At 42.1% G+C, this 14,683-nt stretch overlaps 1 protein-coding gene across 1 annotated transcript in view; it reads right to left on the reverse strand.

Annotated features, from left to right (window-relative positions):
• Positions 1–14,683, reverse strand: part of VIPR1 (vasoactive intestinal peptide receptor 1) — a 106,828-nt gene that overhangs the window by 9,821 nt on the left and 82,324 nt on the right. The window contains exons 7-10 of the mRNA XM_090143274.1: positions 9,994–10,147; positions 8,675–8,735; positions 6,662–6,731; positions 3,529–3,620 (exon numbers count right to left, since the gene is read on the reverse strand). Coding sequence (XP_089999400.1) covers positions 3,529–3,620; positions 6,662–6,731; positions 8,675–8,735; positions 9,994–10,147 — 377 coding nt within the window. The remainder of the gene's footprint in view (positions 1–3,528; positions 3,621–6,661; positions 6,732–8,674; positions 8,736–9,993; positions 10,148–14,683) is intronic.

Genomic DNA, 14,683 nt, shown 5'->3' on the forward strand with positions numbered 1-14,683 from the left:
TAATGAGTGGTCTAATTAGGAAAGATGATAATTTATTAAATCTAATCATTATTAGAATCTAGCTGACAAAAAAAAAAAATAAAAAAATAAAAAGGAAATCAAGAACTTCAGGATGCTTAAGTGGGTTTTGGCTCCATTGGTCATCCACATCCTTCTGCATCCCCCTCTCCCAGAGGCTTCTGGAGAAACTGAAGCTTAGGCAAAGGTGTTGGAAATACTTGTTCTTCCATCTACAAACCCTTCAGGTCCCATCTGGCTCAGTCTCCCCAGACTATCTTCATTTATTTGCCATCTGTATAGACCTGCAGTGAAGGCTGACGTGCCAGCATTGTGCAGACGATGCTTATCAGCTCATTATTGTATCTCCCAGCAGACCTTTCCAGCTTTCCCTGGGCCAGGCCCAATGACAGTTTGATGTTAAAACTCTGCTTGGAGGCTGTGGTTCCCCATGGAATACCTGCTGGCTTCAACTCATTCCAGGCAAATGGAATGCCTATAGGAAGCAAGGACTGTCACTGAGCCAGCCTATGAGCAGGGCCCATAGACTAACCATCCTCCAGTTTGCACAACACCTCAAACCAGTGTCTTGCTTCCAGCACTAAGCTTCCCAAAATACCAAGTGATGTTTTGGATTTTATGTCATCTTCAAGGCAAGTTTGGTCTGGCTCCGTAATATTGGAAAAACCCCCCTACAAATTGCAACAAGGAAAATTGTCTTCTGTATGTCATGGTGTGTTTCTCCCAGGAAGCTAAAGACTGGCTGTGCAGTAGACACAAATGCATGGGAGGCTGGTTAATGTTACCTGAAGGAAACCATGCTTCTCAAAAAATTAATGACCTTCTCCTCCTGTCACAGAGTGCACTTCTTATAGCTGTCCTCTCTGACGTGGTGACAGATGATTTAGGAAAAACACATCTCCAGCATCCAGCACTGCACCCGTTCCTCTCCGTAGAAGAGGTAAGAGTTAAACAACACTTTGCTCCTGAACACATAATGGAAAGTTGCCCAGAAAACTTTGATGCTAATATTGAACTACGAACATGCACAGAATGGAATGAGATGAATTTTGCTCAACTTTTCTTCTGCAGAAAATAAGGTGTTTTCTTCTTCTATTTGCTCCGACTATTGCTGTCCTGCTCTTGCACAAATCTCTGTCATTTGCAGAAAACTGTTTTAGGAGACTTGTTTTCACAATTTCTGACATATTAAAGCTCAGCTCAGTACCTGTAGCATTAATGAGTGAGTGAATCAGCAGTGTACCTGAATTTCTACCCCGCAGATCAACTGAAACCATTTGGAGCTGAACAACACTATCAACATATCAACACATTATTTTTTAGATATAAACAATATAAAATAAAGAAGAGGAGGAGGAAGAAATGGAAACGAGAGATTCACAGTGTTGTCATTTCAAAGCCTGCTTATCCCAGATGTGGCAGGGGGAACCAACACATATCATTACCAGCAGGTTTTGGTAAGCTTTCTTGGGTCCTGCAGGCCAAAGCCCTGAAGCTAGCAGCAGCATTTCAGGTGACAGGGGTATGAGTTATAGAAGGATCCAGGCTGCAGATTACATGCCTAATCATACAATCATAGAATCACAAGGGTTGGAAAAGACCTCTTAGATCATCTAGTCCAACCATCCTCCTACCAATTAATGTCATTTATAGAAGGATCTGGATGACTCCAGGTGTCTCTACAGCTTGCCATCTAAACACTAAACGTTGAGGACCCTTGGTGGGATCCGAACCTCAAGTCGAGACTCTTAATATTAATTTCTACAGGAGACTATGGTGCCTCATGTCTCATTGCAGTCAATAGTCAGTAGAGACTTTCAGACAGACCACTGGAGTCTGGTTGTATATACACACAAGTTACACACAAGTCTCCCACAGGTGCAGTGTCCTATATCCAGACAAGCATATCAAACATCCTAAGGCATCTGATAAGGCTTGGACACCTATATGTGACTGATTTGTGCCTGAATGGAGCTGAGATGCTTTTCCAGATGGATGAGGAAGGTGAAGAATTGAAGATGTGAAGATCATTCATCCTTCTGCAATTCGTTCCTATCTGACAGGCCAACGTGGGGAAGCCTTTGTTACTTACTGCTCTGTCATGCAAGGCTTGTTTACCAGGCAAAGAAGATTTACTGGCAATTCGCACTTCACTGGAAAATAAGTAGAAAAAAAGCCCTGAGCTCAAAGCTCAGCATGACCTGCTAGGTAATCTGGGCATAACCCTTCTGATGAGTGGTTGGCAGCACTTCTAGGGAGATGAACGGGAGCCAACTGCCCCAGGCTGCTGCATAGTAAGTACTAGAACATATTTCAATATGATGATTTAATCTATCCACCTGGCTAAAGCTGTTGCAGTCTTGGTTTTGGGAATATATATTGCCCAACTTGAAATACATAGAGATGTGATAGAAAACACAGGTCTGGTAACATTGGTGTGTTATGATGATGGAAAAAGAAATCATTGGCTTTGTTTGCTGCAGGGAGAAGTTAAGATGAAATACTGGAATTTTCCTTTATAAATTTGAGAATCTCTAGGAGGAGATGAAATACATGGTTTACCATCACTAGAGAAAAAGACACAGAGTTGTGGTTGGTCAATATTTAAGGTCTATATTCATTTTAAGTCTTCCATCTTGCTGAAGGATGAACCGAGTTCACATTCTTCAAAGTACACAGCTCCCTCAAAAAGTAAAGAAGATTTTATGAACAATGAACAGGTAGACAGCTCTTTTTTCTTTTTAGTTATTTTCTAGAAATTTTGATAGCATCCAGAATATTTGAAATGCTAAGCCAGGACAGTAGCAGGAGGTAAAAACGAGACAATGCCTGAACTTTTATTTTATTTGCATTGAAGATATAAGAAATCCGTACAGGAAAATAGATTTCTTGTAGTTTTAAAATGCTGCACCAAAGACCAGTCTTACACACTGAGACAAATTCTCATTTCACTTGCATGTTGTTCATTATAAAGAGTCCCAGTAAGGTCAACATTATATCCTTGGGAAAAAAGCTATATGATAACTTCTCAGACAAATTTGTTACTCAACAGCAAAGGGAAATGAATACGTTAGGGATGGATTAATGCAGTCTCGTTCAGGAGTCATCTTTAGGGTATGGAAAAACTGCCATAGATTCTACTGAATGCATGGATTTTCTCAGTTTCTACTGGGAAGAAGTGAGTTGAGGGCAACTGCTTCAGATAAAAATGCCCCTATACTGTAGATGGATACATTTTGTTCTTCGTCAGGGTCCTCCGGGCTTCAAGATCCAATAAATATCGATTAAATATTGAATATGCAATGAAAAAGGCCTTTTTGTTTCATGAACACTACTCTTACTCTCACACCCATCAGCAAAACGCCCGTTTCTTGATTTCTGATCATCTTTAGCAAATTAACAAATACACAATTCTGATGAGGAAAAATGCGGACAGATGCAGCACTTTGACTAAATGCCAAATGGGTTTTGCAAAACCATACAATACTGTAAAAAAAGCCCAGGACTTACGAATACTGGCTGGTTTCATTGTGTCCAACATCTGGGGAATGCAACTTCTGGACTAAGATACGGATGATACAAATGAAGAGAATGAAGTTCACCTGTTGGGATGGAGAGAAACAGAAAAAAAAAGAAAGATAAAAATCACGCCCCTGCAGCATTGTTCTGCAGTGAAAAGAAGAAATTGTTGAAGGGGGAGGGGAGGTGCCTTTCACTGCAATATTTTTGCCACGGAGCAAAGCCGTTGTTAAAAAGCCACGAGCAGAGAGCCCCACTCTAGGAGCACACAGTAAACCGACACAGGATGGCAGCCATCTTGGGCCTGACATCAGCCTGCTTGGGACTTTGTGTCATACATCCCAAGTATGATGATGTCAAACCCATAGAGCACAGCTATGCACGACGTCCTGCCGACGACAGGGTGGGAAAGGAGCCTTAGGAGTTAGCGGAGCGACGGACGTCAAAAGCCCTTGGGAGACGGTGACATGGGACCTGCTGCTGAGCGTGTCAAAGACCGAGGCAGTGAGCCAAAGAAACCAAACCAAAACACAAAGCTGTATTCACTTAAGCAGGTCTCCGCTCAGTGCCGATGGGCATTCTTCTCTGGAGAGAAGTTGGAGACAACGGATAGCAAGTGTTACACCTCACCAGCATAGTGGAAAGTTGCCTCTCCTAAAGGTTAGACCAGAAGACTCAACTAGAACTGCATCATACTGCTTCTTAACGTACTCAAGCAAAGCTGGCCTTATTTTATAGCAAAGGCGTAGAGCTAGGAATGGCAATTTCTACCAAGTAGACGGCATGAGTTGAACAAAAGCTTACGGGCTTCTAAAATCCTATCCATTGAACCAAGCAACACATCCAACAGAAAAGTGAAGATGGATTTTTGTGGCCTTAGCCTAGTTCAGTTTCTTTACAGTCTAGTTTAGTTTCTTTATCCATTCGTGTTTAGCGAATGCACAAAGGATTCTGATTTTTAAGATATGTAAAGGCTGGAAGGAATTGTGTCAACCAGCCAATCTGATTTCCTGCAAAAGCAAATTATAACATTTCCTCCAGCAGTTCTCAGGTTTATATCAACAACAGGTGAACGCAGCAGACTAAAGCCTATTTCTCATTTAGACAACAGCTCTTTTTCCAACGCTAAGAGTGACTGGAAATTAATTATATTTCTTGGTTATGATGCATTGCCTAATCATTCTTTATCTACCCCATGACATTTATTATAGCTTCTGTTCATATTTATTTCCTTATAAAATGTTTAGCATCTGACTTGATGGCAAGTAAAATTTATCAGTCCAAAATAGAATTAGCGAGATCTATTACTCTAATGAGCATTGATAGAACACAATCTGCACCACTGCAGGTAGGATCAGAACTGCTTCCCAGTCTCCTGCCATAAATTAAATACTGTGTTGGCTCATCATGGTTAAGAACAGACATGGGCATTAAAAAAGGTGGAATGTGACTTAAAGGCTTAGTATGGCCCCAGCACTGCATGGTAGAAGACATGGCTATCAAACAACTAAAAGAGTTTAGGTTATTTTTCAACCTGGAATAGAATTAAAGGCACTTGATCGATTCTCAGTGCTTAATTCTTTAGGTTAGAAAGATTTTTCTAACGTTTAACTTTATATATATATATATATATATTTCTTTCTTCAGTTCTATGCTTTATTCGAGTGGACATGCAGAATTTGTAGCATTCCTCCCTGCAGAAATCTGTTATTCATTGTGTAACTGTTATCATGGCCTTTCTTTGTGACAGATTTATATGATACCTGCAAAATTAAATTCAGATAATTGCCAGGTAGATTTTGTTTGGTAATGAGGAATTGATTTACTGACCAAAAGAAAACATGGCATCACTGATCTCAGGAGAGTACGGTGTATTTCTGCACTAGAAGGTTATCTTGGGAAAGGGAAAATACAATTTATGTCTTTTGATGATGACATAAATATTTTGAGATGTGTCATCTAAGTATTTTATTTCTTTGCAGTGCAGCGAATAGAATAATAAGTAATTATTCCAACTGTTTCAGTTTGGAATTCCTGTATGACAAATGCTGCAGAAAAGGTCTCCTTGTAAAGGGCGTAATGTATGTGGAATAAGAAGAATGTATGTCTAAGAAAAGACTTCAGTTTAAAAAAAAATCACATTTGCTTTGATTTCTGCTGTATTCTTTTCCTTCCCTTCCCACGCATGTTTCTTGATTTGAGAAAACTCAAAGCTAAGTTTAACTCAAGTTCATTTTTCAAGTTTTGGCTCTACGCTTCACAGAGGAAACACATAATATTCACCAAGGATGGAAGCACTCAGCTCCTCAGAAGTGTTATGATTTCTGCAGTAAGAACTGATCTGGAGAAGTAATGAGTTAAGCACCTTTGCCAATTTATATGGAAATTAGCCAAGCTTCTCAAGAACTTAACGCAAAAACACACAGCTGTAGTCCAGCTTTGTGCTGGATGCTACAACAAGAGGCGAATAATTGTGGAAATTCATCGAGCTAGGTAGAAGTTTAGGGTAGGACTCATCCCATATGACTTCACACTGTCCACATCTACAGTGGAACAAGTCACCCTGGGCTCTGACCTCAGAGAAACAAAAAGTCGTGGCAAAATTCAGCAGTTCTAATTTAGGCATACATTGATTCATTAGACAAAAAATGACTTTTTCCTGGGTCTCCAAGCATGTTCCTTGATCTCTTCTGGCTATGTGCTGCCCTGGCTACTGTACCTGAGCAAATGGATGAGATGGAGCTGGTCTGGCTTACATGAGCTCCACCTTGGGTGCTGCCCCATCACTCAAGCTCTTCCCACAATGTTTAAGTCAGTGTTTAAAGATAAAGATGCTTAACCAGAGGCTGAGCTTCTTATCCCAAGGAAGACATTCAGTACACAATGCAATGTTATCTGTCAGTGCAACAATGTTTAAGTCAGTGTTTAAAGATAAAGATGCTTAACCAGAGGCTGAGCTTCTTATCCCAAGGAAGACATTCAGTACACAATGCAATGTTATCTGTCAGTGCATTTTACATGGATTTTTACAGAACACTTATCAAGGCACCTCTATCCTCCCCTCCTCCACCCTCCCCTCCCATTTTGTATTAAAGATGGCTTTAAGAATATGCTGATACTTTACCAAAATGGACACCAAAATAGGAGTTTTAATGATCCACCAGATTGGGGATTCTATTATTTCCTCCCAGCATCTAAAAAGTAAATAAATAAATAAATAAATCAGGTTTAAAACATCCATAAAAAAAAAAAAGCAAGCAGCGCTGTTACCTTTCAGGTACTTTGCCTAAATCATAGAATCATAGAATCGCTTAGGTTGGAAGAGACTTTATAGATATACCTCCAATTCCCTGCCATAAGCAGGGTTGCCCCCCACCAGACCAGGCTGCCCAGGGCCCCATCCAACCTAGCCTTGAACATCCCCAGGGATGGGGCACTCACACTCCCTCTGGACAGCAGTGCCAGTGCCTCACCACCCTCTGAGTAAAGAATTTCTTCCTAACATCTGACATAATCTCTCTTCTTTCAGTTTAAAGCCATTACCCACTGTCCTATCCCTATGAGTCTGTGTTAAAATGATAAAGTTGTGTACGCTGGGAAGAGCTGATGACTTTTGTTGCAGTGGCTTTCAGCACTGGTAGGTAACATCTGCCCCAGATATAAGGCTGTGGGTGCTTTTCTCCTTGGTAATGCAATGGGCTGGAAAATGTCCCTGTTTGTTGCAGGAGAGTTGGAACAGATGACCTTTAAAGGTCTCTTCCAACTCAAATAAATCTATGAATTTATGGTGTATCAGGGTGAATATGGGGTAGGATGGAGATTTGCTTAATTTTCCCTACAGTGAGGTCTCCTCCAACGGAGTGCTATCAGAATCACTGATTAGTGAGGCCTCTAATTCTGACCATCATCATGGATGGGGATTTATTTGGGCACAGAGTAATTGGCACTGCTGGAATAACAAACATCCCCTTCTGAAAGAGATGACAGAAGGTGTGGTGGGGGTTAGCCCCAGTAAATCCAGCTAGATGCATCCAAGCCCTTTCATTCAGAGTTAAAGTGGCCCCCATTATATCTGCAGCACTTCAATTTTAAGAATTCTGAGTGAAGGTCACTTTAATTTGGAGTTAAAATTTCTAAATACAAGCTTAATGCTGTTTAACAAATCTTACCTAATTAGGTTTGATTTAATCTGGGTTAATTCCTTGCAACTTTGCTGGTAATTTTAATATGCAAAAAGAAATAATCTATGTTAGGTGTTAACATATTCCGTATATTCACACTGTTTTAGTTGGCACAAAAATGTAGAGCTTTAAAGCCTCTGCTGCAAAGCAGTCTGCATTTTTATTAAGAATTACTGGAGCGGAGTGGGAATATATAGTAAGAAGAATTGGTAGTCAGAATGGTTAAATCCTTTGGTCTCTATCTCATTTTTAGAGGCTATTTATTAACACAGTAAATAAGGTCAGTTTTATGCAGATTGAGTGAGACCATAGAAGAAGTCAGCAGTCCTAAGGAAACGTGTTAGCACGACTATACATCAGAAACACAAGGAAAAATCTGAGCTGCTTCCTTTACTGAAATAAGGACAAATCAGGACACGTTTGGAGAGAGACTGCAAGGGAGAAAATGGAATTAAACATGTGCTGTAAATGCATGATGCAAGGGCATGCACAGTGAGTGCATAATGAGCACCTGAATCTGTGATTCTCTGCAGTGTTTTCTCATAAAAGCAACAAACTACTCCAGTTTGACTCTTTAGTCAAAGCATGATGGATCAGATCCCATTTACTTGCATGTATCCCTGGGTAGCTCAAGTATGTGCCTCATTTGCTTACCTGTATTCTATCTATTTCTTACATAAAGTGTCAAAGGCAGCTGTTATGTTAAAGAGGATGGAGAACAGATCCAAAGATCTGCCTGGGAAAAAGATCAAGAGTTTTCAGAGCTTTTCTGAAGGAGCTAATGGATGTGTTTACGAGGTTTCTGCTGTTCTAAAGTATGTAGGGTCAGTTCTGTAGGAGGCTGAGCTCTGATCTGAGCATGGGGCTCAGGGGAACAAAAGGAGACAGTGGGGGGTCTGCTCACAGATCTGCACATATGTTCACAGCAGGAAAGAAAAGTGAGTCGGTAGGCTTACCCAACATTGAAAAAGTAAATCCTGACGACCGTCCAAGCGGTGATGAACACGGAGGGGGCACCTGGGGAGAGGAGAGATGGTGTTACTGTCACAGATCATTAGGCATTTTTTCACCACTGCTCCCCACTCCAGGATGGTCTGCCTGAGGAGAGCGGTCCTGTTCCATCTGCGTGGTCCCTTTTTCCTCTTTCTCTGTTTGTGGTCTTTGACTAGGCTTAGATTGGAAACATCCCAGGTAGGAAAGGTCTCTTTGTTCTGGGTTAATCACAGCATTCTTTATTAACAGTGATTTCCAAATGCAATGATAGTGCAAACAGAACAACTATGTCCAAGTTATTAATTCTCGAATAATCCACTTCAGATCCACGCTCTTGCAAACGATGGATGACTGAAAGGACAAAAATCCTTCCAGTACCCACCACTGCCCTTCCTCACCCAAAGAACCTCAGAACACATTACCAATGCAAAACACTTCCTTTGATTTTAAATCATACATTCCTCTTTAAGATCTTTCAGAGGCACTGTGCCGAAAGGATCTCTGCACAAGCCAGGTTTAAAGGAGGTCTGACCTGATGCATCTGAAGCCAGGCCTGCTAACATCACCTCTCTCTACACTTATAGCATGGAGAATTGCTTCTCTTTTGCAGTGTGAACCCAAGCGTAACTCCTGTCACTTTCAATGGAAGTTACTGTACAGCCAACTGATCAAACCCCGAGTCCAGGCATAACCTTCCAAATGACACAAATGCTTTTTTCCCTTCCTTTTCAAGATTATTGCCTGCTCTAATTATTTCCCAGTTTCAGCTACTGAGAGCACAGAACAGAAAGCCTTTTTAGCTTGCTTACACATACATCTCCAGCTAAATGACTTACGATGTCTTTGGAGAAAGAAGGGAAGTCTATCTAGCAGGATTAATTTCCGTAAGTTAGTATTTCAGCTCTGGGCAACCTTGTGAAGTTTCATTTTTTCTTCTTTCCCTTCCCCTTGTCAGGATAGCTATCTAGCCTTATCTCAGTAAGGTAAGAAGAGCAAAGGATTGCAGAGTCTGGTTGAATCCAGCAGTCCTGCTTAGTTCATCCTTAAAATGTAAGGTCAGTGCACAATACAACCTTGGGATCAGGATCAAATAGGGGTTTCAGTCCAAAAGACCTTTAAGATACTGAGGTGCTCAAGTATCAATGAATCGAGCACAATCTAAGCTCTTAAATAGTTTTGAAGGTTAATGCTGCTAAGCTCCTCTGACCACTGGGGATTAAATTGCTGTTAAAAATGCCTGCCAGGGCCACCACCTGGCATCCAGGCCTGAGAAGATGCATACCCCAGCCAATTAAGATGTACCACCAGAAGTACTTCCTCTCCGAAAAGAAGGAGATGACCAAGAGGGTGTGAAGATACAGCCCTTCCACCAGCAGCCAGAAGAAGTTGGCCATGACGCAGTACTGGAAGAAAACCATCATGGCTTTGCAGCCTACCTGGAAGAGAAGAAAGGAAGAAACGGTGATCTGTAGCACATTACCATTGTGAACATCCAAAATTCCCAGTAAACCTTGTCTGTATGTAACTCTGAGATTGCTTTTTTGCAGTCCTTGAAGGCCTTATGGGATAAGTCCCATGTGAAGAGCCAGAAGGCCTGCAAAGCCTGCATTAACCAACACGTGATTCTGAACTGAGATCAACCCAGTGGCTCATCTATGGTGCAACACACAAACCCTTGATTCAGCATGATGGAGGTGATCTGAACTGGAGAGGAAAGAAGAGGTGATCATTTTTTATGCTACTTTTGCCACCAAAGTCATTATTTTGATGGACATCATCTTGAGTGACTTGAGCATCATGGTCCCCCCATCACTCACATGGGGCTGCCTCCCCCAGCCCATGGAAATGAAGTCTCTGGTGAATAAACTGATTACCCAGGTTAAATAAAAACAACAATAACGATAAAAAGGTAGCTCTTGAAAACAAAATCCAATTATAATCACCCTATGGCCTGGCAGTTATTGCAAAAACTGAAGGGGTCTGACAAAGGACTTTGAAGAAAGTCAAGTCTACAAAGAATTGCAAACGCTCAGTTAAGAAAAGAAGAAAGGGCAATACATCTTTTTTAAGTAAAAAGGAGAGGATAAGAAGGGAAAAGAGGTTAAACACTAATGAGCATGGACAGATTAAATTGCAATGGAAGGAGAGAGCTGAAGTGAGAAGGAGGACAGCTCTTCCTTGGAAAATAAATAGTTAAACACAGCAACTTGCTGTCAAGTCCTCACTGCAGCTCAGAACTAACGCTTACAGGCAATGGGAACAGTCACCTAAGAAAAGAAAAATGAGAAAAAAAAAAAAAGAATAGGAAATTTTTCTCCAGCAATCAATGGCCCAAACAACTGCAGAACACCCGAAGGTTGAAATCAGCTGCCCAAAGAGCTCTGTTAGCACCTGCCATTGCCCCAGCACCATTCTCCAGACTCATTTAGAAGAATGCATCAGTTGCATCGTTACTTGTATTACTTATTATATACTTATATCCACATTGCTTAAGCATCCCTGAGATGTTCAGAAATAGATACGTTGGCTTCAGCGGGTCTGCTTGGGTTATACCCTGCTCTTTTGGGGCTAGGGCATGAAGATCTGATTAGCAGCTCTTCCTCGGTGCTCTGCATTTGCACCATGGTGGATTTAGAGCAATAATTGATTTGCACGAGTGACAAGCTCACACATCCCCCTGCTCCTCTCTCCTGCTGAAAACAGTTGCTATGAAACATGATGGTTTAAAAAAAAAAAAAAGGCATAAAGAGTGTTTTCTCGATGCCATATGTTTGGAGAGAGACTTGTCCCCACTGATTGCTCAGAATTAACTCACCCCTCCCCTATCACCCATTGGTATGTCGCACTGAGGTCCTCATGGGCTCCTGCTTATCAATCTATATGCACATCAGCTGCCTGCTGCAAGGCAGATGGCACAAGCAGAGACTTGCTGCACGCTGGCAACGGGGGAAAGTGGTGGCAGAGCAGGCACTTCACTCCCAGGCAGGGAAGGTAACACTGAGCTGAGCTGACAAGGGCTTGGGATGCGTCATCCTCCTCTCCAGGTCATCCCTCTGCTCTTTGTTTTTTTCCCTGCCTCTGTGTGGATATGAGTGACACTCATTGCTTTCATCCAAAGCCTGGGCCATCTGCAGCCAGTGGGGATTTGCTGGTGGAAGTGCACTCAGCAGCATTTAGGAGCTCCCAGGCGAGATGTGAGGTTTAGGGGAGCAAAATTTGATGCATTTCAACCGCATGCTCCTCAAAGGTGGATTTGTTTTGGGGAATGAATTTTGGGGAATCCTTTCTGGGTGGCTATGATGAAGGGAAGGCAGAGGCATGAGGCTGGAGCATGTCATAGAATCACAGAATCACAGAAAGACCTGGGTCGGAAGGGACCTCAAGGATATTAAGCTCCAACACTTCTGCCACAGGCCACCAACCTCCACATTTAATAGTAGAGCAGGCTGCCCAGGGCCCCATTCACTCACAAGGCACAGAGGCAGAGTTCAAGACCAGCAATGACAACTCACAAAACTCCTTTCTTTAAGGGGGCTGTAGCAGAGCAATTCTTCACCTTGTGCTGGGAGATATCTGGCTATCTGAACAGTTGCTACTATCGCAGGCATTTTTCACTTAGCACAAAAAAAAAGATATATTTATGCATCAGAGCAAGCACAGGCTGATAATGTATTGCAGTCTGAGGTCCTTTGTGACGTGAGGATGTCCTGCACTGGAACAAATTTGGGCACCCTGGCATGGACCAAGCCAACACCATCACAGAATATGCTGAGTTGGAAGCGGATCATCGGAGAGCCTATAGTCACAGAATCATCAAGGTTGGAAAAGACCTTCAAGATCATCTAGTCCAACCACCCACCTATCACCCATAGTACTCACTAAACTATGTCCCTCAACACAAAGCTATACAACCACAATAGTACACAACTGTAAAGCTATATAACCACAAGCTGACTCTATAGGTAGGACTCTGACAGCTGATATCTACAAGGTCATCTTTTTCACTTCTTTCAGCCGGTGCAGATCCAGACAACACTGTCAAGAACACCCAAACTGTGATCTGCCTCATCCACAGATACAGGACAGCAGACATATTGTAAAAATACCTCTTTCCCCACCAACTACAGAGGGAACATGGAGAGATCAGCTCAGCCGGAGACAAAACCAATGCATCAAGCACCACCCGCAATGATTTCTGTCTTACAAATTAACTGCCTGGGATTCTTGCTGTCTTTACTTTTGCTGGGTTGGTTGCCAGACCAAATATCCCTAAGAAAGATGCACTTCTACTGCTGACTGCAGTGTTTTCTTCCCTTGAACCCTCTCAGCAAGCCAGCTCAGTGACACATTCAGAAATCAGCCCTTTCTTGCTTTTGAGACACCTCATCCTTATTACACGCAGCACTTTGTAATGGGTCTCTTCCCTTCTGATTGATTGTGTTCAGACTCAGAATGGCTGTTACGTTGCTGGGAAGCAAAATCCCTGTTTATCCAAGCTGCTTTACCCTTTAGGTGACAGGCACTAGGCAGAGATGAGCTATACCATCTCACAGAAGAATTCCTTCATGAAGATCAGACCCCATGACACATCAGCATTGAAAGACCAGTAGGAATGATGTTTAGAAAAGACATTTTCAGCATGAAAAGCAGCATTACAACACTGCTTGCTTGATTTTCTCCCGTCCTCTACCTCACTTGCAACCCCATCTTTCTCTAGGTGGCTTGTACTGCTTGTGTCCAAGTGAGATGTTGCAGTGAGATTGTCTACCCAGCCCTTGTTGATGTCTTATTGACTCAACAGGCTCCTCTCTTCTTCCCATCTTCAGGACTACATTAGCCACAACCTATTTGCTTTTTCCATGAAGGTCTCCTCCATTTCCTCCTATGCTGCTAGCCACCAACTATGGAAACCAATTCCTCCTCCAGTTAAGGAAGGACAGAAACCTTTTTGACCCAAACAAGCACTTCTGTGTTTCTCATTAAACCCATCATAATCAGTAAGATAATTTCATCTTAATTATTTCAAAAGTTTATGTGAGGGTGAGATAAGGCACACCTTATGGCTACTGCATGGGCTAACCCTCCCTTGCCTATGTTGCAAGCATCCTCACGCAGGGCTCTGAGGACTATACGAAAAGGACACAGAGCAAAATTAATCTGCTTATAAGTAGGCTGTTTATGATCTTGTAGGCACCATCAGGTATTGTGTTGGGCCTCCAGTTACTGTTCCACAAGGAGTAAGATCTTCTGCAGGCTCTATCATTTTCCTAAATGATGTACGATGGGGATATTCACAGGCATTTCCCTGTTTACTGAAGGAAAGTTGGACTCATATGACCTTTAAGAGTCTCTCCCAACTCAAATGATTCTTAGTTTGCTCATCACAAAGAATTCTTAAAGGTGGTGAGCTAGCAAGCAATCAAAATATCACAGAATCATAGAATGGCCTGGGTTGCAAAGGACCACAATGCTCATCTAGTTTCAACCTCCTGCTATGTGCAGGGTCACCAACCAGCAGACCAGGCTGCCCAGAACCACATCCAGCCTGGATGGACATACCTTACATATTGTTCTGCATGATCATCCTGAAGGACACAAGGAAGGAAGTATTTTCAAATGCAGACACATCTTTGAAATCAATTTCTATTACTTTTCATCATCGATGTGCAAAACATGTGTATCAGGCTGCTTTCTGGTCACAGAGTACTTAGCATTCCCATTTAGCATGGGATTAGCATGCATATCGGGGTGAATGTCTGCTTTCTGGACAGGCCTATGACTTTCAAAGCAAGGATCCATGTCATGTGGGGCATATATTGCCCTGCTAGACAAATCTGCTGTGAGATGACATTGATTTAGATACTGAGGAAAATAATCTGAAAGCTAACAAAGAAATAGAGAAGGTAGAAGAGAGCGCATTTGCTTTGTAAGAGGACACCTTTCAGTCGTGTTAGGGCAAATATTTAATAAGC

The sequence above is a fragment of the Phasianus colchicus genome, chromosome 6 (genome assembly GCF_987193195.1).
Source record: "Phasianus colchicus chromosome 6, bPhaCol1.hap1.1, whole genome shotgun sequence".
Lineage (NCBI taxonomy): Eukaryota > Metazoa > Chordata > Aves > Galliformes > Phasianidae > Phasianus > Phasianus colchicus.